The 25408-nt window shown below is 36.9% G+C and overlaps 1 protein-coding gene across 9 annotated transcripts in view; it reads left to right on the top strand.

The window, feature by feature from the left end:
* Ttc39b (tetratricopeptide repeat domain 39B) overlaps positions 1 to 25408 on the top strand; it is a 127045-nt gene that overhangs the window by 64628 nt on the left and 37009 nt on the right. For all 9 annotated transcript variants that reach the window (XM_078047651.1, XM_078047654.1, XM_078047660.1 and 6 more), the window contains 4 exons: positions 6630 to 6725; positions 16528 to 16638; positions 19229 to 19360; positions 20276 to 20352. In XM_078047651.1, the coding sequence (XP_077903777.1) occupies positions 6630 to 6725; positions 16528 to 16638; positions 19229 to 19360; positions 20276 to 20352 (416 nt within the window). The remainder of the gene's footprint in view (positions 1 to 6629; positions 6726 to 16527; positions 16639 to 19228; positions 19361 to 20275; positions 20353 to 25408) is intronic.

The raw sequence follows: 25408 nt of genomic DNA, 5'->3' as shown, positions 1-25408 counted from the left end.
AAAGGGAAGAACCTTTTGAGTAAAGCTATTCAAACAGTTATGAGTCTGCTTATGTTACGTTATTCCTCTTTTATCTGCAGTTTCCTGCAGTCTACTGTGGTCTGAAAATATAACTAGAGTCCAAAGAGGAATTTATATGTATGTATGTGCATAGGTTTACATATATTTATGTGAACTTTATTAAAGTATAATTTTATATTATTCTATTTTGTTATTATTATTAATTTCTTACTGTGTTAAATTTATAAATTAAACTTTCTCATAGGTATATATTTATAGGAAACCCACATATAGGGCTCATTACTCCCTGCAGTTTCAGACATTGTCTTGGAGTATCCTGCATGGGTGAGGGGGGAACTGTGTCTATACGAACCTGTTACTCCCTTTCATTCATATAGGGCTTATGGACACTTGGCAGATACCTTGCTGATATTCACACAGGTTCCATGTATTATATTTTCCTGATCTCCAGAGATGGTGATTGAGGCTGATTTTAAAGAACTTGTGATGGTGCCTGCTGATTGTCACCGCTTAGCTTCCCGGGCAGTTCCTTCAATAAAGAATAAATCATAGCTAATTTTCATCAAAGGTAGATATATTCAAGACCTGGTTGAGATGGTAAATATATATAAAGTAATAATTTTGAGAATAATTCAGGAATATGAAAATAGAATTATTATAGTTTAAAACTTAAAATAGCACTGAAGTGTGTTAGCAATGTAGGAAATAGAATAGGAGAAATTAGAAAACTACACCATTTAAATACCAAGTTGTTAAAGTAGTGGAAATTTGGAAAATTTCTAAAATAACTTTGGAAACACATTGGATAGTGATGTATTCTGACTTCTTCATGTGGAAAGGACTAAAAATAATAAATTATGCTGTTCTTGTATATTTTTAGAAGAACCATTTTGAGTTATGTGTGACATAGAAGATGATCAGAAGGTAGTTTCTTAAATTAATATTTCTTGAATTTTCACTTAAATTGTTCAAGATATATAGTTTTTTTAAAAAAATTGATTAAAACAATACATGATCATTTTTGAAAATTTGAGAAAACATAAGATAAGTACAGCAAATCTCAACCTACTCAAGCCGTAAAGGTTATATTAAGTTTTATAGTTTTGACTGAGGAAAGCTTTGTAGTAAGTCAACCATAGGTTACTTATGGCAAGATTATCTAGTTTATCAATTTGCCATTTCTCGTTCAAGAAAACATTAATAAATTTCTCATTTACTAGAATAATTATATCTTTATATTGCCCTTTGACAGTTCTTGGCTTTTTAAATTTTTCCTAAAGGGTCACCATCACAGCAGAGAGAAAAAGTTGGAATATATTCATTTGATTCTGATAACATTGGTGATAGGCCAGGTAAAATGGTATTAAGGTTGACAGTAAAATAGCATGGCAAGGTATCTGTTGAATTCTGCACTGTTCTTACTTTCTTCTCATCAGCAGCAATACCTCTTCCTTCTGACCACTGGCCATGAGAATGGCTGTTTGAAAGGATCATCCATTGGGCAGAGTTTGGGGCTGGTGAGCAGTTTTCTTTAATAAGAAAAACAAGCTGTTCATACGGTCAGTAATATTAAGCAATAGATTTCCAGGGGAGTTTCAGTGGATACCATTCAGACTGTGAGATATATAAATGGTGACCCAGGGCAGGTCACTTGGCCTATTTACATGGATTCCTTTTTTCCCCTAGGAAGAAATTCTAACTTTGATGAAAAAGTTTGCTGAACATTAAGTATATTTTTCTTAACTTTTGAAAACTTGTTTCATTCTTCTTCTTCTTCTTCTTCTTTTTTTTTTTAAATGGGCTAGCTTTTATCTTCTTGTATAGGAATATGACAAGATATGTTGGATTTTGGGGGAGAAACTTAACTTTTAATTGGTTTTGTTAATTATGGTTTGATTGAGAGAAAAGGTATAAGCAAAGATAGCTGTGACCTTTTCATTTGAAAATAGTTCTTCTACCTAGTGATTAAAAATTAGAGCAGTTTTTAGGTCAATAATAAAAAGACAAATAATCTAATTAAAAATGGTAAAAGTATCTGAATAGATGTCTCTCCAAAGAAGATGCGCAAATGGCTAATAAGTGCCTGAAAAGATTCTTAGCATTATTAGTCATTAGGCAAATGCAAGTTAAAACCACAATGAGATATCACCATAGCCACTGAAATGGATAATAACAAGCATTTGCCAAGATACAAAGAAATGGGAAATTTCATACATCATTGGGGGGACTATAAAATCACATAGCCACTTTGGAAAACAGTCTTGACAATTCTTCACTTTCAGAGTTACCATATGATATAGTGATTCTGTGTTCATACAGGAACTTGTACATGAATTCATGATATCCAAAAAATGGAGCTAATCCACATATTATGAAATGATAAACAAAAAGTGGTATATATAAACAATGGGATACTATTTGGCAATAAAAAGGAATGATGTATTGTTACATGCTATAACATGAAATGAACTTGAAAACACACCAAATGAAATAAATTAATTATGAAAGACCACATATTGTGTGAGTCCTTTGATATGAAATGTCCAGAAAAGGCAAATTTAGAGATGAGAAAGTAGTTTAGTGTTTGTTTAGGACTAGAGGTAATAGGAAAAATGGAGTGATTGCTAATAGATGGACACATTTGGGCGACAGATGGTAAAATTATATTGTGATAGTTACAAACTTATGTGACTATATTAAAAAAGTATACTGATTGTAATCTTTAAATGTGAATTTTACCTCAAGCCATTTAAACTTTTTCAAAACAATTAGAGTAGTCAAGGGCTGTGACAGTAGCTCAGTGGCAGAGCACTTGCCTAGCATGTGTGAGGCACTGGGTTTGATCCTCAGCACCACATAAAAATAAACAAATAAAATAAAGGCATTCTGTTAATCTACAACTAAATAATAATAATAATAATAATAATAATAATAATAATAATAATAATAATAATTAAAGTAGTTTAAATAAGAGCATATTTTCCAGCTGAATGTGGCAGCATATGTCTATAACCCCAGTGGCTTGGGAGGCTGAGGTAGGAGGATTGTAAGTTCAGAGCCAGCCTCAGCAACTTACTTAGGCCCTAAGCAACTTAATGAGACCCTGTCTCAAAATAAAAAGGACTGGGAATGTGGTTAGGCATCTTGGGGTCAATCTATGGTACCAAAAAAGAAAAAAAATAGGGCATATTTTCCAGTGTAATAATATTTCTAATTGAAACATGTTACTTTGTTTAGCCTCTATCAACCAAATAATACTGTTTTTTCTCTACAAAAAATACACCCCCCCCCCCCGCAACATGTGAGTATAATATTCAGATTATACTCAGGAATGGAACAATTATTTTTTTTTTCAGTTAAATTTTTAATGACTATGCTTATTTTGATGGTATAGATTCTAAAATTAGAGCAATATAAGAATCCAACATGGCTATTTTGTAAGGATACATTATCATCAGTGCAGTGTGCATATACTAAAACCTTTAACAAGAAAATAAGGCTTGAATAATGTTAGCTTTATGTTACTTCAACAAAGTAATTGAGTCAAATGAAAGTGTATTTAGTTCATAGTTGTGTAGGTTCAAAGTCCAAGATCAGATAGGTGAGGGCCCATTGGTTTGATCTGTGGTGAGGGTAGCAGCTGGGCAGCACATTGTGGTGGGAGCTTCTGAAAGGTTGAGCAGTCACATCCTGACAGGAGCAGAGACAGAGTACCAGCAGGTGAGGCTTTCTCCTTTGATAACAGTGGTCTTGTGAGAGCTCACAGGGTTGCAGTTGAACTATTTTACATCCCCCTTGACCTAAGGACCTCCCATTAGATCCCACCTCTCAAAAATTTCCGAAACATCCCACAGTGCTACCTCGGGATTGAGCCTGTAATCATAGGGTTCAAACCATGTTCAATCACAGCAGTATGTGTTGATAGCAATATGAAGAAGCAATCTTGTACGACAACAATTCCCTGCAGAATTCCCCAATAACATAACTTACAGTCACTGATTCTAAAATTCATAAGAATGAAAATAAGAAAAAATAATAAAAAGCAACAACAAATAAGTAAACAACTAAAAAAAAGTGAAGGTTTCATAGTAATGGTCTCATTCCTCCAAAAAGCTTATTTAATAAAGTAGAGGGCTTGCTCCCATTGGCTTACAATTATCAGAGAGCCATGATAATGAAAACTGTGACAGGTGCGGAATAAGAGAATACCCAGAAACTGTCTTGCTTACGCATGGGAACTTGCTCTGTGTCAGCAAGTACAGAATAACACAGCATGTCAAAGAATAATAATTACAAAATCAACACATGGAAAGATTTGAGGAAATCATCAAGATTGTCAAACTGGTTCTAAGAATATTTGGGCATCTGAAGAGAAAGCATTGGAATAAGATTTGTTAGATCCCAAATTGGTTTGTGTCTGTCATAGCAATAAAACTATAACCCCCTCAGACAGAGATTATTTGCATATCTACCAGACCAAAATTATCTGTAAGTTAACATCTCATTTTACAGAGTATAATTCTTAATGTAAATAGCAAGTCAGAGGTAAATCCCTTAGAGAACAAAATATTCCCTGGGTGAGCCTGTCAGGCAGTGCTCTTTGAGAGGACTTGCAGTCTGACTTTTGTCTTCTTTCTAATCTAACAGGAAGCTGAAGGATTAGTTATTAATAGTCTATCTGGAGGAGGGTTAAATTTAGCTCACAGTGTATACAAAAATGGATTCCAGATATACTGCATGTTCTTCATTTTCTCTGTCTGAAACATTTCTTATAAAAAATAAAATGGGAAAATAGGTTCTTGATAAAATACCATACTGTAGTTTAAATGAATGAATTAGATCTGTATCTAAACATACTGTGAGTGTGCTGAATGTGAGTGGCCCATCCAGGTGCACCTGACTGACCTGCAGAGGGTATAGCTTTAGAAGCAGGTGCTGCACCACAATGAGTTGCAGTACATTAGTGCATCTGTGGAGATAAATGCCTGTACTTTGCTTGTTTGTTGAGAGTCCTGTTTGAGGAACATAAGAATGAAAACTAAGTCCACACAGTGACTGAGACGGATAGAGTAATTCTGGCATATTCAGCACGGATAGCCATATGTCTGTGACTCTCCTGGAGGCTTCTCCTGTGAGTCGTGTTTGTGCTGCAGAGTTCCAGCCTTTGCTTGAATTAGCTTCTTGTCACTGTGAGATGATACTTGTGAAAGACAAAGGGGGAGGGTTTATTTTGGTTTACAGTTTCAGAGGTTTCAGTTCATGGTCAGCTGATGTCATTGTTTCTAGGCCTGTGGTGAGGGAGTACATCATGGTGGAAGGCTGTGGCAGAGCATAGCTCCCCTCTTGGAGGCCAGGAAGGAGAGAGAGAAAGAGAGAAGGGCCAAGGACAAGATAATAGTCCCCAAGGGCATACCCCAAGGACCCATTTTCTTCAACAAGGTCCTGCCATAGTTCTCTCTACCTTCCAAATAATCCATTCAGCTATGAATCCATTGATGGATTAATCCATTGATGAAGTCAGAGTTCTCATGATCCAGTCACTTCCCTAAAGCCTGCCTCTGAACATTGCTGCATCATAGACCAAATCTTCAACAAAGGAGCCTTGGGGGAAACAGTCCAGATCAAAATCATCTACAGTCTTACTTATATACATGCTCTCTGTTTTCTATTAGTGAAAAGTTTTTGTGTTGGAGAATAAGCCTTCAAACTACATTTACCTTCATCTGTGGATTTTTCTTCCCTCCCTGACCCCACATACAACTACCCTTTTAAGAAGAACCTTGACTTTCCTTGACTGATGTATAAAATTTAGGGAATTTGATATGTCTAGGATAAGATTTATATCAAATATAAAATATTATAGGGAATTGGAAAATGTGAAAGGTGGGTTATAATCATACTCCACTTTTACTGAGGGCATTTTATATCTTAAAATTAAAAAAAAGATTCCATAAAGTTAACACAGTCAGTAGTCCTTTTTTCTGCCCCTTTTGTTGATAACTGTAGTTCTTCTTATTGGAATGTGTGCTATTAGGTGAGTGGAAGCTGAAAAAGATTGGCATCAGTTATAATACAGGACAGGGCTTATTCTGAAACTTTCTGTTAAGTTTCCTTCTCTGAGTGGACCTGACCCCTAGTTGTATCTACAGGGTACCTATAGATACAACTAAATAAAGTTTAAGATTTTGATCAATAAAGTTTAAGATTTTGATTGGTCTTCACCTGTGTGTTCCTTCAGCTTGCTATGGTATATATAGAATGGGAAATTAGACAGTTTATTAAAAATATAATGAGTAGATTTACTTGGGAAAAGATTTAGGAGGGTATGTACAAGATACAGTGCGGTCTTGAGTAGAAAGCTATGAGATTTCAATTTATCTTTTGTGCATTAGAATAAATTAAAAAATAAGATCAGTCTGTTGGGGCCATATTTCAGGAATATTCAATGCATGGCAGTAGATTTGTGTTACTACATTTTCAGAAAGTGATGAGAATGGAAGTGGTATGTACAAAATAATTGAAAGGCTTACATTGTGAACTTGAATTCTTATAGACTTTTCTCATAGGACAAAAAAATAAAAACTCACTCTGCCTTTTTAAATTCACAGGTCTCCTCAAGCAGATATGGCAACAAATAGCTTTCACTTTGCATCATATGATACCAAACGGGCATCCAGACAGCTTGGAACATCAAGTTCGAGCAGGTTAGAAGAGTGTGTGGGCATTCTTGGGGGATCAGGGAAGAAATAGTCTAACCTTTAGATAATATAATTCTAATATTCCCGAAGTGCCTTGTGTTCAACAAACCAGTGAGGTTGGGAGGGTCTTAGGTAATTACTGTGCCATTTTACAAATTAGAGAAGAGGATATGTAACTGTTGAATGACTCAGTGTTTTATTTTTTTTTATTTTTTTTTTAACATTTATTTTTTAGTTTTCAGCGGACACAACATCTTTGTTGGTATGTGGTGCTGAGGATCGAACCTGGGCCGCACGCATACCAGGCAAGCCCGTTACTGCTTGAGCCACATCCCCAGCCCCGACTCAGTGTTTTAGAAAAGCCAAAAAACTAAATCCAACTTCTGGGGGCACAACTCCCTTTTGAGTTTTTTTTCTTTTTTTAATCTTTCAAAATTTTAATGATTATTTTTTATTGTAAAATAATATAACCACATTGCCAAAATTGGGAAAGGTGGAGGAAATGAGAAACATCAACTATAATTGCAGCCACTATAATAGACTATCAGACTTTGCTGTATTTCATTCCAGTCTTTCTTAGCCATATGCTTCTTGATATAATTATAACATTACCAGAAGTTGAGAGTTAATTGGAGTGTTGTGGTTTAGTCTCAATCCTTGGGTATAATTGTCTAAGATAGCAGTTATCCTGGTACAAATGCAAAAGTATACAATGATGCAGAGACAGATAGTGTGTAGGGCAGGTTTATTACAAGGTAAAGAATAGACAAAGTGTCTCTGGTGGACAGGCAAATTGGCTAGGGACTGACATGCACAGAAATTATTACATTTTGACCTCTTGTTGGGATAGGAGAATGGGAATTTTCATTGGTGTGGACCTTGGCCACACATTTTTGGGCCAGTGCTTTATACAATTATTGCCCAATTGGGGGAAGTCATATACTGAGCTCTTTAAATTGAGGGCAGCTACCCTCAATTTTATACTTGGGAGACTTGTGTTGGGCTTCTTTCTGGAACCTGGTAGAAGACTGGTGCCTTGGGTCAATCACTGTAAAGAGTGAGTCTCTTTACAGCTGCTACTCGATTTTTTTTGTGCCCCACCCCCTTTCTGGCTCATCTACACTAACATTTAATTATTATAAATGTTTTACTGAATATTGTTTTACAATAATTTTTCTCTTTAACATTTTCTTGTAACTTTGATTTAAAAGTGTGTCTATTGTAGAAAATTTAGGAGCTATAGAAAGCACAAAGAATAGAATGGAATATAAAATATACAATTGAAACTTTTTTTCTTTTCATATATAGAAATTTTAAATTTTTAAATTGATATCTTATTAAATATATTGTTAAATTGTCTACCTTTTAAACTTAAATATCATGATATTTTACCTTTCCATTAGATATTTTTATATAATATTTAATTGCTCATTACTGTTTCCTTTCAACCTATTGAACATGTAGGTTGTTTCTTTATGAGTTATTAAGGAAACTGTAAAGCAGTTTTAGTACCATGAAAAAAAGATTTTCATCCTTCCTTTCTTTCAGGTTTATTAAACTTTTAAAATTATACAGCAGGTCTTTAGCATTTGAAATTTCAGGTGTCTTCCAGGGTGTTTATTATACTCCTGGATTTGGCAATTTGTCTTTTTTTCTTTTCCCTCTATTACTGGGGATTGAACCCAATGCCTTATGCATACGAGGCAAGTGCTCTACCATTAAGCTACATCCCCAGCCCTTTTTATTTTATTCTATTTTGAGATAAATTCTCACTAGATATTGATCCTCCTGCCTCAGCCTCCCAAGTAGCTGGTATTATAGGTGGACACCACTGTGCCTGGGCAACAATTTCTCTTAATATGTGAAAGGTGTTGAAAAGTGGGAAAAAAAGTTTGAGAATAATAAATGTCTTTAAGGCATTCATTTCCAACATTACTTTAAAAAAATTTTTTTTTAGTTGTAGATGGTGCTAAGGATTGAACACAATGCCTCACACATGCAAGGCGAGTGTGCTACCACTGAGCCACAACCCCAGCCCCCCTACATTACTTTTTTGTGTGTGTGGTGCAGTGGATCAAACCTAGGAACTTGTGCGTGCAAGGCAAGCACTCTACCAACTGAGCTATATCCCCAGCCTCCCACATTACTTTTTTATTCTATATGTCCCCAGGGAAATCTGTTTGTTTTTCCCCCAGAAATAAAATTTTCTCTCTCATAGTTTTCTTCCAATCTTTTGGATAGTTTCCTAGGTAAGTACTGTATCACCATTGATAACACTGAGTTTGAAAGCTGTAGTAAAAAAAAAAAAATAAAAATTACTTAAGGCAGTAATGGATAAGAGTTAGACTTTGCACAGAAAGCACTGTGCTGGATCTGTAGACTGGGAATCATGAACTGCAAATGCTATTAAGAGAAAGCAAAACAAAAAAGAAGGGACTGGGTGGAGGAAGGAACTATAAGACACAGACAGTAAAGGATTGCTGAGGGAATGAAGAGTTCAAGCAGGAGCTACAGAGATAGTTGCTGTAGGACAGGCAAGGAATTTGTTGGAGGGGTGAGTTCTGGAATCTTGTCAGCAGTGAATTCTGCATGGGTTTAGGCTGAAAAGTGTCCTTTGCATTTTGTAGTCAGTTTATCAGATACCTTTATCTTGGACGGAATTTAGAAAGTTGGGACAGTGCCAGCCTGTAGCAGCTGAAGATGTCAACTTTTTTTTTTTTAAGTTGTTAATGGACCTACCTTTCTTTCTTTCTTTCTTTCTTTCTTTCTTTCTTTCTTTCTTTCTTTCTTTCTTTCTTTCTTTCTTTCTTTCTTTCTTTCTTTCTTTCTTTCTTTCTTTCTTTCTTTTCTTTTCTTTTCTTTCTTTCTTTCTTTATATATATGTGGTGCTGAGAATCAAACCCAGTTTCTCATACATGCTAGGCAAGTGCTCTACCACTGGGCTACAACCTTATCCTAGATGTCAATTGTTTTTTGAAGCTCTTGTTTATAATTGCTAAAACAAATACTTGGGATAATAAACTTATAAAGAGAAAAGATCAGGCAGCAAAAGAGAGTGAGGAGGGAGCTGAAATTCTCACAATCCCCTTAAAAGGCACCCTTAATTACCTACAGATTCTCACTAGGCTCTACCTCTTCCCAGCAGCATCTCCCTGGGAACCAGTCCTTTAACACATGGGTCTTGGGGTGGGGGGCATTTAAGATCCAAACTACACAGAGAAGTTGTGTGGTAGGAGACAACCAAGATTGAAGGAAAGTTATCTTTCTTGCTGGATTTGTTTTAAATAAATAAATCTGTGCATGTCTCTGAGTTGGGAAGTGGTCAGAGAAGGAGTTAAAAGATAGATGTAAAGGAAGAAGTGAAGATGAAATATAATAGCTTTGAGGTGTTTCCATTATAGGATCAATGTTTGCAAAAAAAAAAAAACCCAAAAAAACCACAAATAATGAAAATTCCCACGATGGCTTTTAATCAATAGGCCTTCTAATGCACCAATAAAAGCAAGCACTTATAAACACATTGTGGAGCAGCTAAAAAGACACTTTCAAAGTAGTGTGAGGCTTCAGTTTGTCATTTATTAAAATGTAAAGGTACATACCCAAGGTGCCCTTGATGTAAAGGTACATATCCTTGGTTCTATAGCCAGCAGTGGACGAATTGCAACTTGTCACTCAATTTTCTCATTTCTGGGCAACACACCTTTCAGAAACCCATTTGCCTTCTCATAACAAAAGACAGGTTGACAAGAAGAAAACTTACAGATTTACTTAATTTTTTTTTTTTTTAATATGACATGAGAGTCTTTATAAGGAAAGGAAGATCCATAGGAATGGGAATCCTGAGAGGTTTTTTTTTTTTTCTTTTTTGGTGGTGCTGGGGATTGAACTCAGGGCCTTGTGCACATGAGGCAAGCACTCTACCACTTGAGCTATATCCCCAACCCTGAGTATTCTTAATAGTTATGTGCTGAAGGATTTAGCAAGGCGTGTTTGTTCAGATTTCTTCTGTGTCCTTGTGTCTTCATAGATAAGGGTTGTCCTTTCCTCTGGGCATAGGAAGGGCATCTCATATTTTGTGTAGCATTTCCTCAAACCCAATTATTATTCTCTACCACAGCTGAAAGCTTCTGCAGTAGCTTCTGTAAAATTTATGATTTATGATGCTCATATATCCTTAGTTGAAAAACTAATTAGGATTGAGCCTTAATTACATAGGAATGGATTCAAAATAAGTTCACATTAGAATTACTTTTGAAAAGTTCTAAAATGTTAATATTTATTTAGTGAGTATGCAGTCATTTTAAATAATTGCCTTTGCAAATGAAAATGTAAGGAATAATTTAGAAGTATTCAGATGTACATAATTATTGTATATTGGTTTTGAGAGTTTTGTTTTTTTAATAAAAATCACAAAAATTGCTTCTTTCACTTTTAATCAGCAGGTCTTTTTAATAAGATATGAAGAAAGCAGGTCATTAGGTAAAGTATAGAAAAATTTTGTCAGGTCACAAACATGTGTGTATGTATGTGGTATTTACCAAATAGGGTTGGGTAGTGTGACACTCCTGGAGAATTGTAGTAATGCCTCAGTACATATAAATGCTTGTGCTTTTATTTTCATAAGCTTACCTGATTTTCACACTACCTCATAAAGTATAAAGAACAGTCTTGGCTCCATCTTAGTGACAAGGAAACTTAGATAAGGTGAGGTTGTTCAAGGTTACAGAGCTGGGAAATGGTAGTGATAAGACTTTTTGTTTTCCTTTGAGACATTACTTTTATGTTTTAAAATTTTACAAATCAGTTTTTCATTATAAAAGTAATATGAACAGATTTCAAATAATTTGGAAAGAGGAGGAGGAAAATTCACTAATTCTCTTCCCACACAACATGTCAGTATAAGTTGTGAATTTTCAGAGGGTAGAGACAAAATATCTAGATAAATAATTAGAAATGTCATTAGGAGTCCATAATCTGCTTATCTACAGCTATAGTTTCAGCTGAACAGTATGTTATGCTGAATCTTTGTGACTTTTGAGGCAAAGGTGAATCTTGAACCCTGAGGAAAGTAGGAACTTTCTCTGGATACGCTTAGCAAAGAATCCAGCATTCTCATATGCTCTCTGCTCCCTCCTTGCTCCCCTGATCCATAATAGTTCTCTCCCCAAATACACCCACATTCTCAAATCTTCATAAATAATAAAATTCAGACATGCTGACTACCCTATAGAGAATATTAACCCACATGGCTAGCTTTTCCTACTTCATTTGTCTTTATTGCTAATAAGGTTCTCATAAGAAAAACTCTTTACAAAACTTTGCTTTAGCTATTCTGAACTTATTTTATTCATTCTTCCTTCTATATTGCATATTCTTTCCCCACTCCAATCATTGCTAAATTGTCTGGTATTGTACAATTGATAACATGAATGAACAGATATTTATTACTAATTTCTTCAACTGTTATGTACTTGGCCATTTGGAGTTATTGAAGGCCATTTGGTTACTTATAAATTAATGTTAGCATTAGCTTGGCAATACTTGAGGACTTCTATGTGTCAGACACTGAGCACATTATCTGTATTAATAACATAACCTGTGAGGTGGGTACTTTTACTAGATCCATCTTACTTAAGGAAACTGAGTTTTAGGGAAGAAAAGTGACTTGCCATGGCCATACATAGTTAGGGTTGAAGTCATGAAATGAATAAAATGATCTGATTCCAGAATTGATCCTTGTCCACTATAATAAATGTAGTTCTTTTCAATGGAGTTTATTAAGTCATTAATAAAGGAAGAAGTGGTATTGGACTATAAGAGATAATACTAGTGTAGTCTTAGATTTTATATTATTATATTATTTTATATTATTTTATATTATGTTTGGTTTTTGTCTGTTTTATAAAAGACAAGACTAAGACTCATTTAACTTTAAATTAACGTATCTTAGAAATAGGAAGAAAGGATCTTCACCTTATTGAAGATATATATTAAGAAGGGCATCTGAGCTGGACTCTAACAGGGCTGGAATTTGAGCATATGGGTTGAGCATCCATAGCTTTTAGAAAATTATGCATGGTTGTTAATTCATGTAGGGCTTGAAAGTCCACAAAGCACACTTCTAATAGCCATTGCCTTTGTTTCTCTTACACAAGTTGTGAAATGGGAGAGCAATTGGATATTTCCAAGATGAAGCAAGAGACCCAGGGAGGCTAAGCAGCTCTCTGAAGGTCATGTAGATAAAAAAAATGGCAATAATGTCATTACTAGCAATAATGACAAATTAGTAGGAAAAGCTAGCCATGTGGGTTAGATTTCCAGTCCAGGAAGTTTTTTATTCCATCATCCCAGGCTTGAGGATGATGCCCTGTTGATGAGCCTCTTGCAAGATACTGGGCTGTTTTTAAATAGCCATGCTCATTGCTCCAGTCTGGTTGGACAGGTGAGGTGGGGCCAGATTTCTCAGGCCTAGAAGCCAGAAGAGTTTGAACTTAACATGGCAGGTGTGGTAGCTATTTTTGGTAATTTAATCTAAGGAGGTAGTATCATAAATATCTGCTTTAGGAAGTCTGAGAGTGGAATCCAGTATGAATCAAAGCAGGATTAATATCATCTGAAAACCTGTCCAACTCAGGTCTACTGAGCAGAAATTTTTGGGGAAGGACTCAGTAGTATATTTTAGTAAATTCTCCAGGTGAGTCTAATGCATGATGAATTTTGAGGACCATGAAATCAAAGCAGGCAGGTATTTAGAATTCAGTAATGAAGTGACACACATCTCAATTCAGGTGATGGCAGTACATATGGAGAGGAAAATGTATTCCTAAGAGATGTTGAGAGGAGTCCTGGTTAATGAACACATGGTACCACTAGTGTTGTGTGTGTTTGCAGGGGCAGGGTGTATTGATTCCAGGTGAGTCTCCTAATCACTACTTAGAGGGGCTGTGTTTACTGTGTTTGGAGGTAGTGATCTGGTTTTTAATCTATCTAAGCCGGGACAGGTATAATGTGTCCTTCCAGATGACAGATGACAGAGGCCAGCTGAGATGCAGAGGTGTTGTTGTTGTTGTTGTTGTTTTTTGCAGGGAGCCCATTTCCTTGTGACAAATGATAAAGGATGAGTTGTAACCTTATAGAGAAATGGTATGAGTAAGATGAAGAGATAAGGGAGAAGTAAAACTAGAAACCCTAGTAGTTAAAGGGAAGGGTTGATTAGAAAAGGAGTAGAGATTTCTGAGGCAATGCATGTTCTTTGGTTCTTAGAATACAGTCCATTCTCGCTGCCTCTGTTGTTTCTGGCTTTTGTCTTTTATGCACTCATTTTCTCCTGTTCTTGATCTTACTCTCTACATTTTCTGTTTAGAATCCTTTCTCTATTTCTAACTTAAATATTCCCATGGCTGATTCCATTGTACAGCATATGGATGTTGCCTTCTTGGAGAGCCTTCTGTGACTCACTCTTTCTCTCTTTCTCTCTCCTTCTCTCTCTCTCTCTCTCTCTCTCTCTCTCTCTCTCTCTCTCTCTCTCTCTCACACACACACACACACACACACACACACACACACACACACACACACCATTCTCTAAACTAGGTTCTATGCCAAACTACGTATCCCAATTTGAGATGATCTTAGTTATTGGTCTGCTTATGTAAGTCTGCCTTCCTTTTTCCCAGAGAGCCAGGATTCACTGTGTCTTGTTCATTGCTGTATTGCCAGTGCTGAGTACCTGGCACGTACTTCATAAGTATTCATTGAATGAATTCTAGGTAAACATTTGATGGGGCAGTAGGGGTAGGTGATGGGGAGAAAATAATTCTGCAGCCACTAGGCAACATAGGAGCTAACTTGGACTGTGTGATAGAGATGCAAGCGAATAAATCCAAGGTACATTCAGAAGGTAACACTGACACGGTTTGGTGGACTGTTATGAGAGAGTCAAATAACTTTCTTTTAAAAAATCTTGCTGTGAGAGACTTGTGAACACCATAGTGTAATTTCATCCTCTCATTCCCTGGAAACTTAAGGGCACATCAATTCTTAGCTCTTCAGCTACCCCTCCATCAAGGGCTGGTCTCCTTTCTGCTTTGCCCCAGGAGGAAGGTGCTTTAAGCTCTAAGTATGAGGAGGTTTTTCATTTCTACCCAGAACAGGAACCTACCCACTCAAGTATATTTACTGAGCATGTTCTAGGTACCACCAAAGACACTGATGATGCAGAAATGACTAAAACAGTCTCCTTGCACTTGCATCTTATGTCCACAAATACTACATTCACAAGATCCTGGACTAAGTGATACAGAAGGAAAACTGGAGTATGGGGTGGGCTTAGCCAAGCCACTCTCTGTTGGTGGTGTATTAGGTGAGACGTGAATAACAAGAAGGAATCATTAGCTGGGATCAGTATATGCCTATAATCACAGTGGTTTAGGAGGCTGAAGCAGGAGGATTGCAAGTTCAAGGCTTGCCTCAGTGATTTAGTGAGGCTCTAAGCAATTTAGTGAGACCTTGTCTTAAAAAAAAAAAAAAAAAAAAAGACAAGACTGGGCTCAGTGATGCAGCTCCCCTGGGAGCTCTGATTGCCAATACTGAAAGAAAGAAAAGAAGGAAGGGAAGGGAAGGCAGGATCAGGAATTTAACCCAGGGGCAACCACTGAGCTACATTCCTAGTCCTTTTTATTTTTTATTTTGAAACAGGGTTTAACTAAATTGCTGAGGGCTTTGCTAATTTGCTGAGGGTGATCTTGAACTTGCAATCTTCCTGTCTCAGACTCCCAAATTGCTGGGATTATTGGTGTGTGCCACCACTCCCAGCTCAGGAATTAGGATAGCCATATCAGGAAGATAAGGGGACCAGTACCCTTAGCCCTGTCTTCAAGAAAACTGACACCAGCTTCTATATTATATAGTTAAGTGGAGTCAGAAGTATGTGCAGTCAAGCAGTCTTGGTCAAACTGTGTTCTGGTTGGTATAGGATTGGCGGGTGGGTAGGTGGTGGTTGTCAGAACCTGTAAGAAAGCTACTGTTTCCTGGTTGGGGGGTGGCAGGGGAATTTCCACTCATCACACTGTGTTTATTGATAAGATCTGTTGTTTCTGGAATCCAAAGAGACTCAGAGTAAAGGAGATAGATGCAAAAATGGAGGCAAAGATGCCAAGTTTTTTTTTAATCCTGCTTCTAGTTACTCATTGAACTTTTGTAGGTCCAAGTGAATTGTCAGGTTTTTTTTTTTGTGTGTGTGTGCCTACTCTGTCATTATTTGTCAACTAATATCATCCTTAAGACAGCCTATCAAGTAGGTTGGTGTTTCCCATTTTACACATAAAAAAGTTGAGACTCAGGGATGTAACAGACAAAGTTAGTTTTGGGACTCAGAAAACAGTATTCCAAAGTGTGGCAATTTGACATGCTGGATACTTTGAATGAAAGCAGCAGACTCAGAACCAGGGTCTCTCTAACCTTCTCCCACTCTGTCCCTCCTTCTTCTAGAAAGAATGCAATTGCTATGGCATCCACCATTCCCAATAACCTCATTAGTCAAGGAGGATTAACTAGCAGAAAAGAAGGACACCATACTCAGAACCCAGAAGAACTTTGTCTCAGGCTATTCTCTGTTCTTTGATTCATCTCCCCTAAAAATCATTTACAAGAGGACACAGGGAGTGTTCCCTTTGCCCCTACACTAGTCAGTTGAAGAGTTAGAATTTCAGTCTGCCCTCTGTCTCCAAAGTTCATATGCATTCCCTGGGAAAGTGTGCTAATAATAAAACTGATAAAAATTCTTTGTATTTTTTTTCTTGATCTTTAGTTCATCATCAACCAAAGTGGATCTCAAGAGTGGCCTAGAAGAATGTGCAGTGGCATTGAATTTATTTCTAAGTAACAGATTTACAGATGCCTTAGAATTGCTTCGTCCAGGGTAATTTATTTTTAGATGAAACGTTGTTTTATCCATTTCTTTAATGTCATGTAGGTTAATTTATGTGTTCCTACCTAAATATTTATAAGCCTATTTGGTTGAGACCCCTTATTGTATGTCAGTTTTAAAATTTAGTTAAGAAATATGTCTTTTTAAATTTTATCATTAGAAAATTTCTGATTATTTCATATATTTTAATTTCCATATTTGGCTCAAATATTATCATGTTATGTAGTTTTGTAGGACTTCAATTTTGTTTTATTCAGTGAAATATTTACATGGATGTTTCTTTTAAATATAATTAGAAAAAGATTCATTTGAAATGAGGCAAAGAACTAGAATATGCTAATCTCAATGTTAAATTTCAAGATAATATTACTGGGATTCCCTATATATGTGATTAACCAAGTTGAGTAATTTAATATTTTAATTAACAGTACCCTTAATTTTTCAAATCATGATTCGCCAATTAGCATCTCAGAAGTTAAGAAGAAATGATAAGATAAATGTTGAGACCACAGGCTAAGGAAAATTGTCAGGATTGCCTCCAGTTCTTGTCTCCACCTCTGCCTTGCCAGTGTTCTTCCCTCCTCCACCCTTCTAGGTGCTTTAGACTTCTCTTTCTGTGTTCTGGCCCTCTACCTCCTTTTGTAGTCTTCTTGTCTTTCCTTCTTTAATTCTCCTCTGTCTCCTTTCTCAGCCTACCTACCTATCTTTTTTATTTTTTTATTCAAACAAGTCTTTTTTTCCCCCCTTCTTCCATTGACACCCAGCTGGTTATAATATAATCTTGTATCCAGTCAAGTTTTATAGTCCATGATATTTATGCATGCGTCATTGTTAAAAATACTCCCCCGCTTGAACCTTGTTTTTTCCTTCTTGGAAGAACATTCAGTTAGAAAAATAATAGGTTTGAAGGCACAGTTAGTGAATAACTTCTGGCTGCTCTTATTCCTTGTAGTTCTTTTTTTTTTAATATTTATTTTTTTAGTTGTAGTTGGATACAATATCTTTATTTTATTCATTTATTTTTATGTGGTGTTGAGGATCAAACGCAGAGTCTTGCATGTGCAAGGCGAGCACTCTACTGCTGAGCCATAACCCCAGTCCCCTTGTAGTTCTTTTGAACAACCAGTGGCCTCACTGTTTAGGACAAACTGCAAATTACCAAAGAATTGTTTAAACTATTTATTTCCATGGGGGAAGGAAAAAAAATTAGTGTGGCTTGTATTTGTTTCATATAGTAGCAGGCTATTGAGCCTTAATATTTAAATTAAAAACAAAACTGTGCATTGGTTTTTTGTTGTTGTTTTGGCTATGCTGGGAATGAACCCAGGGCCTTGCTATCTTAGCAAGCCCTTCACCACTGAGCCACATCCCCAGGCATATGCATTGCTTTTTTTTTCTTTTGGTACTGGGGGTGCTTAACTACTGGGACATATCCCCAGCCCTTTTTATTTTTTATTTTGAGACAGGGTCTTGCTAAGTTTCTTGAGACCTTGCTAAGTTGCTGAGGCTGGCCTTGAACTCTTAATCCTCCTGCTTTAGCTTCCCACACTAGTGGGATTACAGATGTGCTACACTGCACTTGGATATGTGTTGGTATTTTTAATATCATAAATAACTAACATCAGAAGTTTTGAGAAGAGATAGTAATGCTTTTACATTCAGGAAATTGAGATGTCTGTTCCACAGTAGAACTAATGAACATTCTTAGATTCCTGAAGCAACCATTGATAACTTAATAACTAAAATTATTAAGAACTTTAATTAGGAATCTCAGATAATGCAATTAGATCAGATACAGGATTTGAGATTTATTTTGCTCAGGCCCTTTTGGGGCTGACCTACTGCCCCCCAATTGCCCCAAATCTTGCTTCTTCTTGATCTCTGGCTGTAGATGAAAGGGAATGATTTTAAATGAGTCTTCCTCTTTCAAAAAACATTGAGGTCAGGCGTGGTGGTGCATGCTTGTAATCCCAGTGGCTCAGGAGGCTGAGACAGGAGAACAGAGTTCAAAGCCAGCCCCAGCAAAAATTAAGTGCTAAGCAACTCAGTGAGACCCTGTCTCTAAATAAAACAGAAACTAGGGCTGGGGATATAGCTCCGTGGTCAAGTGCCCCTGAGTTCAATCCCTTGTAACCCCCATCACCCAAAATGAAATCTCTTTGTCACAAAATATATTTCCAATAGTCTTTATTTTTAGCACTTATTTTAAATCTTAAGGCAGCACATTGCACCTTGTTTAACTAGAAAATGTTGTTTGCTCTGAAACCTTTTCTGGGAAATGAATCAGCAGGCTGCCCCCTTGTGCTGAAGCAGAGAAAGGCATGTTGTCCACTTGAGCTTCTTCTCCTAGAACATTTTGTCCTGCCTGTGTGGTTTTAATTTGGAAAATTCTTGGCAGTAAAGTTCTTAAGCACCCACCTCTCACAGGCTGTAATATTTCAGTGATTATGGTGAAAGACTAGATGTTATTATTGTGGAAGTCAGGGCATGCTTTGGTAGGATTTCTTGTGATTAGTATCAAAAAAGCCTAGATTGTTTTTTTATTTAATTGAATTGTACTAATTCCCTGTGTTCTTTTTAGGGCTAAGGAGAGTATGTACCATGCCTTGGGCTACAGTACCATTGTGGTGTTGCAGGCTGTCATGACCTTTGAACAACAGGACATCCAAAAAGGCATTTCTGCCATGAAGGACGCTTTACAAACCTGCCAAAAGTATGACTGAAGAGTTAAATACTTGAGATCTGACCCCCAAACCCTGATCCTGTGTGATAAACTGAGTCCTATTTGCCTGAGAACTCTGGTTAAGGTTGGCCAGATACAGAAAAGGACTTCAGCTTCAAAACTTCTTGGCCTCATCCAATTTTATATAATAGAGTTTAACAATTCCTACCAGGAATAATGTGGTTCCCAGACTTTTCTTCTTGATAGTTTAGGGCCTCAGCTAAAGAGAAGATTTGAGGATTTCAGTGAGGTTAACAGCCAGCATCTCTCAGGTGTCTCCTGAAGTGGGTGAGATTTGAGTACTGTATGCTGTGCCAAGTCAAGCAAGGAGCTTGTTTTATGTGGGATGCTGCAAATTCCAACAGGATTATTTTGTTCATATAAGAAGAACTTATGTTGGGTACTTTTGGATTGGTCAAAATAAGATAGATTTTTAAATGTATTTTGAGCTTTCCTCTGTATGTTTAGGAATAACATAGTAAAAGCTATTATTAGTGTTAGTAAATTTTAACATGGGTAAATTGACATCTTTATATAATTATGTTGTGAGCCCCTCAAATGAAGAGCACTTTCAAATAGTGCACTTTAACTCCACTGGTGACATAGCCATAGAGATAAGGGAAGGCCCCTAGCAGGTTTAGTATTCAGTGTGTATGGGTTTGTCCCACATGTGGGGTGTAAATATGGGATGACTGTCTGTGGGTTGCTAGCCCTGTGCTAGGAGCTAGGTGTGCAGTTGATGGAAAAGGGTGGCCTTTTCCCTGCAGAAGTGAGGGTTTAGAGTTGCAGCTTGGTGACTCTTTGGTGTGACTGTTGAAATGAATGTCAAATGAAAAAGAACACAGCCTGATTTGTTTTTATTTTTTCTTTGTATTTCCTATCTCCCTATCTATTTACTCAATGTAGATATAGGAAAAAATGCACAGTTGTAGAATCTTTTTCAAGTCTTCTTTCTCGAGGATCATTGGAACAGCTGAGTGAAGGTATGAGTAATTTAAAAGATTAATTTTTATTTTCTTTTAAAAATTAAAAGGCAGTCATGTTCATAAAATTCAATACTGAAGTGTAGAAAGTAAATGGAATCTTTTATCTTCCCCATTGTGCTCACCCTCCTGAAGTAACCATTGCTAATGGTGAATTTAAAGCCTTGCAGACTTTTCTATGTACAAACATATAAGAAACCCATAGGGTTTTGGTGGTTGTTTATGTGGTGTTCACCTTTTGCAAACATGGAATCATGTAATGCATGTCATTCTATAATGTTATGTTTTCCCAGGTTATATAAATATGCTTCATTCTACACCTATGTAGTATTGCATATGATGGATATACAAAATTTAGTTGCTTTTTCTCTATTAAAGAACAGTCATATAATTTTTAGTTTTTCATTGTTGCAAATAATGATGTTCTAAAACCCTTGTACATGTGTCTTCACACATTTAAAAAATATTTCATAGGATAAATTCCTACAAATGGGATTACAAGTTGTTTTAGTCATTTTTTTCACTGCTATGACCAAAAGACTGACAAAACAATTAGAGGAGGAGAAGTTTATTTGGGGCTCATAGTTTCAGAGGTCTCTGTCCATAGATGGTTTACTCCATTTCTCCTGGCCTCAGTTTGAGACAGAACATCATGGCAGAGAAGTGTAGCTGAGGAAAGCAGCTGGGAACTTGGTACCAGGAAGCAAAAAGAGAGAGCTCCCCTCACCAAGACAAAATATAATATAAACCCCAAGGCTAAGCCCCCAATGACCCACCCACGCCTCTAGCCATACCCTACCTGCCTTCAGTTACTACCTAGTTAATCCCTATCAGTGGATCAACATACTGATTAGTTTAAGGCTCTCATAACCCAACCATTTCACCTCTAACTTTCTTGCATTGTCTCACACATGAGCTTTTGGGAAACATTTCATATCTAGATCATAATACTAGTTCTAAGGGTTTGAAATTATAAAAATTTACAGGTATTGCAATTTTTTTCCTCTAAAAACTTAAGACACTTATATTCTTACTTTCCACTTAATGAGAGTTTCAGTTTTCTCTGTTATTAAGAATTTTTTCCAAGGTCAAAGTAATTTTGATAACTTTTAAAAAGTGTTCATACTTCACAGTATCATAGGTATTCTGTTGGTGGATAGGTAGTTAGGAATGTTCAGGAATCTAGGAATGCCCACAGCGTCCTGAGCAGATGGATGGGAAGAAAGGAAACCTGTTGTCGGTTACTTGATGTTCCTCCTGAGATCAGGGCAGAAGTTTCCAGTTGTTTGATTGATGTTTTACCCTAGTGAGGATGGTTTACCAGAAAAGAGTGTGCAGGTAACCCTGCAGAATTAAAAATATGTCCTTCAGAAACTTCTGTCATTTCAAAGGAATCTGTTCCTGCATTGTCATTGTCCGACTTGCTGTCTGGAGGAAGTAACACAAAATACTTGAAATCTTTGTGGCTGATTAAAAGCAAGAGCAGTTTTGAAAACCATCAGAGGCATTCCTCATGGTCAAGTTTACGTCGCACACATTGTTGAGTGTGTTTTATCATGAAGTGTTCATTTTTTTAGACAAGTGTCATCAACTCATTATGGACATTGGAGAACTTGGGAACATTTGCATGGTGTGAGTTTCAAGTGTTGATCACCAGAGAGGATTGATGCATATCACATCTTCAGGACTTGTTCTAAGAGAGTGTGATGTTGCCTCTCCAACAAAATGGAATTTCATTGGTCATTCTGTTACAGGGCAGATACCTACTGTGAAACTAAGGCGGTGCAGAGACCCCCTCTTTTCTTGAAATTAGGCCAGAAAGATTTCAAACTTGTCATTCAGAATAATAGTCATGAGTTTATTAGAGGGGATAGGAAAGAAGAAAGGGGGATACTATTAAGGGAGAGATGGGTCCTTTCAGAGAAGAGAGAGAGATTGTGCCCTTCCTGCTCTCCAGTTTTAGTGGCAGAGGGGGTTTTGAAAGTTTCCAGAGTCCCACCCAGGTCTACCTTTGGATTTTTTTTTTCCCTGACAGCATAGGACTAGATGGACTGTATCCATGGGAGGATGGCATGATGCTCAGAGTTGGGGATTTTAAGGAAATAGAGTCCCCCTGTTTTTGCCTCTGTTTCCTGTCTCCTGAATTGTTTATTACCCTTGAATAGCCATCAGCAAGCTTTCTTGTGAGGGTCTTGATGTTCAATTGCCAAGATGATTGGCGGCTGTGATAGTTGTGACAAGGGAGGTTTCAGGATCCCTGGTTGGGTGTGAACTGATCTTGAAACAATGGTTTTGCTTGAGGGGAGGTAATTATGGGCTGGAGGAGATTTTAACATACTAGGTCCCCATCTTCCAGCTGCTTATACCTGTAGTTTTCAGTTACCCTTCCTTGTCTTAGCTCTGCCCACCCATTCATGGCTGACTAGCTACCTAACAACTCTAGACCCCTGAAACCCATCTTGTTTTTTTCTTCCAGAAACTGACCTCCAGGTATCCATGAGAATAAAAATTTGCACTAGTAGTTCTACAGTCCTCTAACAAAGATTAATAGAAGATTAAATAGCCCCCCTCCCCAAATCCAAGGGAATCTGAGGACTCTGTTTATATTCCCTGTTCTGTTACACTCTATATGGCTTCTCTACTGACCCCTGCTTCCCTCTTTCTTTGTAGTATGAAAATGATATTGGAGATTTTTTTTAACCTTAGTTTTAGGAAGAATGACATGATGTGAGTATAAATAGTAATTAAAAAATAATATGATAATAACCACTAAAAACTACTTTGTCTATGTGCCAAACATTAACCAATCTATTCCATGTAACCTCTTCATTAAACTAGGAGCTAATGTTTGGAGAGATTGGATAGGTGGTCTAGGTCACCCACCTTTCAGAGCAGGATTTAAAGCTGATGTGCCTTTCCTGGTAGCACAGCTCTCTCTATTATACCCATACTTGTTTCTGTAGGTAGCTAAAAAATGGGTGAGGAAAATGTGGGATCACTCCTGTGTTAATCATCTTAAAAACAGATGTTATTCTGTTCTTATCCTTTTATAATTTCTTTGGATAGTGCACTTCAGGAAGTCTGGAATAAGGTAGAAAACTTTGGCTAATTATAAAAATTGTATAGACTGTGACTATAGTCTATTCTGAAATATAGACTTTATACCTAAAAGCTGTACTTGGCTAACATTTCAGTGCACCATGAATTTATTTCCTTCAGTGGCCTAAGGGTTTTATAATTCAGTGGCATTCTACTAGTACCTATTTATAAGTGCCCAATACTAATTTTGAGAACCAGAGAACTGCCCTATGTAAATCATCCACAGTAAAGGAAGAAATAAGACTTGTATAAATTAAGTTGCTTTTTTCTTCCCAGTGAGCTTGGCTGTCACTACAACCCAGACAGACTTTGTGTTCAAGAGAGCATGTCAAAACATTGTCGTTTTAGTATGTGATTTGTTTTCCCTCTTGGTAATTTTCATTTACATCGTTGAGTGTCTGGTTGTCTGCAGGAGTGAGTATATTTCATTAAACTTTTCATGGGCTTAATGTGGAACACACCTGCTCTTCTCTCATGGCTGGCGGATTGTGCTGAACGGGTTTCAAATTGACTTTAAAAAGAGATATTTAAATGCAATGTCTAGGATGTGAGCTATAATATGAAGAATACTTACATGTGGAATATAGAATTGGAATTCTCATGCCTTTTTCTCTTTGCTTTTTTGTTACATCTTTTATGTTGCTCTTTGATTTGTCCATTGTTAACCTAACCATAATCCATTCACTCTTCTGTTCATATCTTTTCAAGGACTCATGGTTACCTGCTGAATCCAGGGCAGACTGTGACAGTCAAGGTCATCCATAGTTTAACTCCTACTTACCTTTCCAACCTCATTGCTCTCTCTTCCTTGACTGCACACCACATGCTACAGCCAAAGGTGGCCTGGGCTTTTCTTGCTACATGCCTTTTGTCCTGCTGATCCCCTCTGCACATGCCCCACACCAGCAATCTGATCCTTAGCACAGCATTAACAGCCCCTGAAAGTTCTCACGGTGTTATAGACTTACCTAGGAAGAGGATATTCTTGTGACTCTAAAAATAAAAGTTATCAGTTTTTATCCCACTGAAACACTGAAAAAATCAAGAGGCATAGTTTTAGGGAAGGTGTTCTAAAGAACTGCAGCTCTGATTATTGATCCTGCTGGGTGTATACACACAGGCAGGTATAGGTCCCCAAATACTGCCTGTTGTGGGTTTGGACCTGTCTGTGTGCTGTTGGGGATCTTAGTTGCTTATTTACTTCTTCATAAATTGCACATTTGGAATATGAGCACAGCAAGAAGTTGAACTCATATGAAAGAGCCAATGGGTTGTGTGTGTGTGTGTGTGTGTGTGTGTGTGTGTGTGTAAAATTAAAAGGTGACACATATCTAGTTTGATCAATAGCATTTACAATTATACAGACATATACCCTATTTTTCCATCACTTACTTGTCATAAAATGCTTTCTGCTTTCTAAGTTTTTACCAAAATGTACATTGGTCAAAGACAGTAATCTTAGTGCAAGTAGCTAACATTTATCAAGTGCTTACTGTGTATAGTGAACTCTACGTGCAGTGCCTCATTTAATCCTTCACCTGTGAAATAGAGACATTATTAGTGGATTTTATAAATGAGGCAACCAATAGAGAAAGAAAGGCTAGCTTTCACAAGGTTCTATAGCTAGAACATGGCAAAGCCTTTTCTCCAAACTCAAGTACTTAAATAACATACTGATTTGCAATCCACAGAGAAGGCAGGAATCTGCTGATTGTGTTTAAGCAAACATGCAAGATTTGTTTCCCTAATCTCTGCAAGTATAATAGATTATTTAAGAAGATAAGGAATGTGTTTTAGGGGCATTCCACATATCCCTGGGACATACATAGCCTCCACAACCCCCTTTTGCAAGGCATCTTGTTTTTGTGCTGGATATCTAATGATAAAGTTACCCTAAAACTGGAATAGTCCTGACTCTCTTTAGATCAAGTTTGATTTGTGTGCAGAACCCTGACCT

The sequence above is a fragment of the Ictidomys tridecemlineatus genome, chromosome 4 (assembly GCF_052094955.1).
Source record: "Ictidomys tridecemlineatus isolate mIctTri1 chromosome 4, mIctTri1.hap1, whole genome shotgun sequence".
In the NCBI taxonomy this organism is placed as follows: domain Eukaryota; kingdom Metazoa; phylum Chordata; class Mammalia; order Rodentia; family Sciuridae; genus Ictidomys; species Ictidomys tridecemlineatus.
Note: the sequence above shows the minus strand (reverse complement) of the source record. Positions and strands in the feature narration are given on the sequence as shown.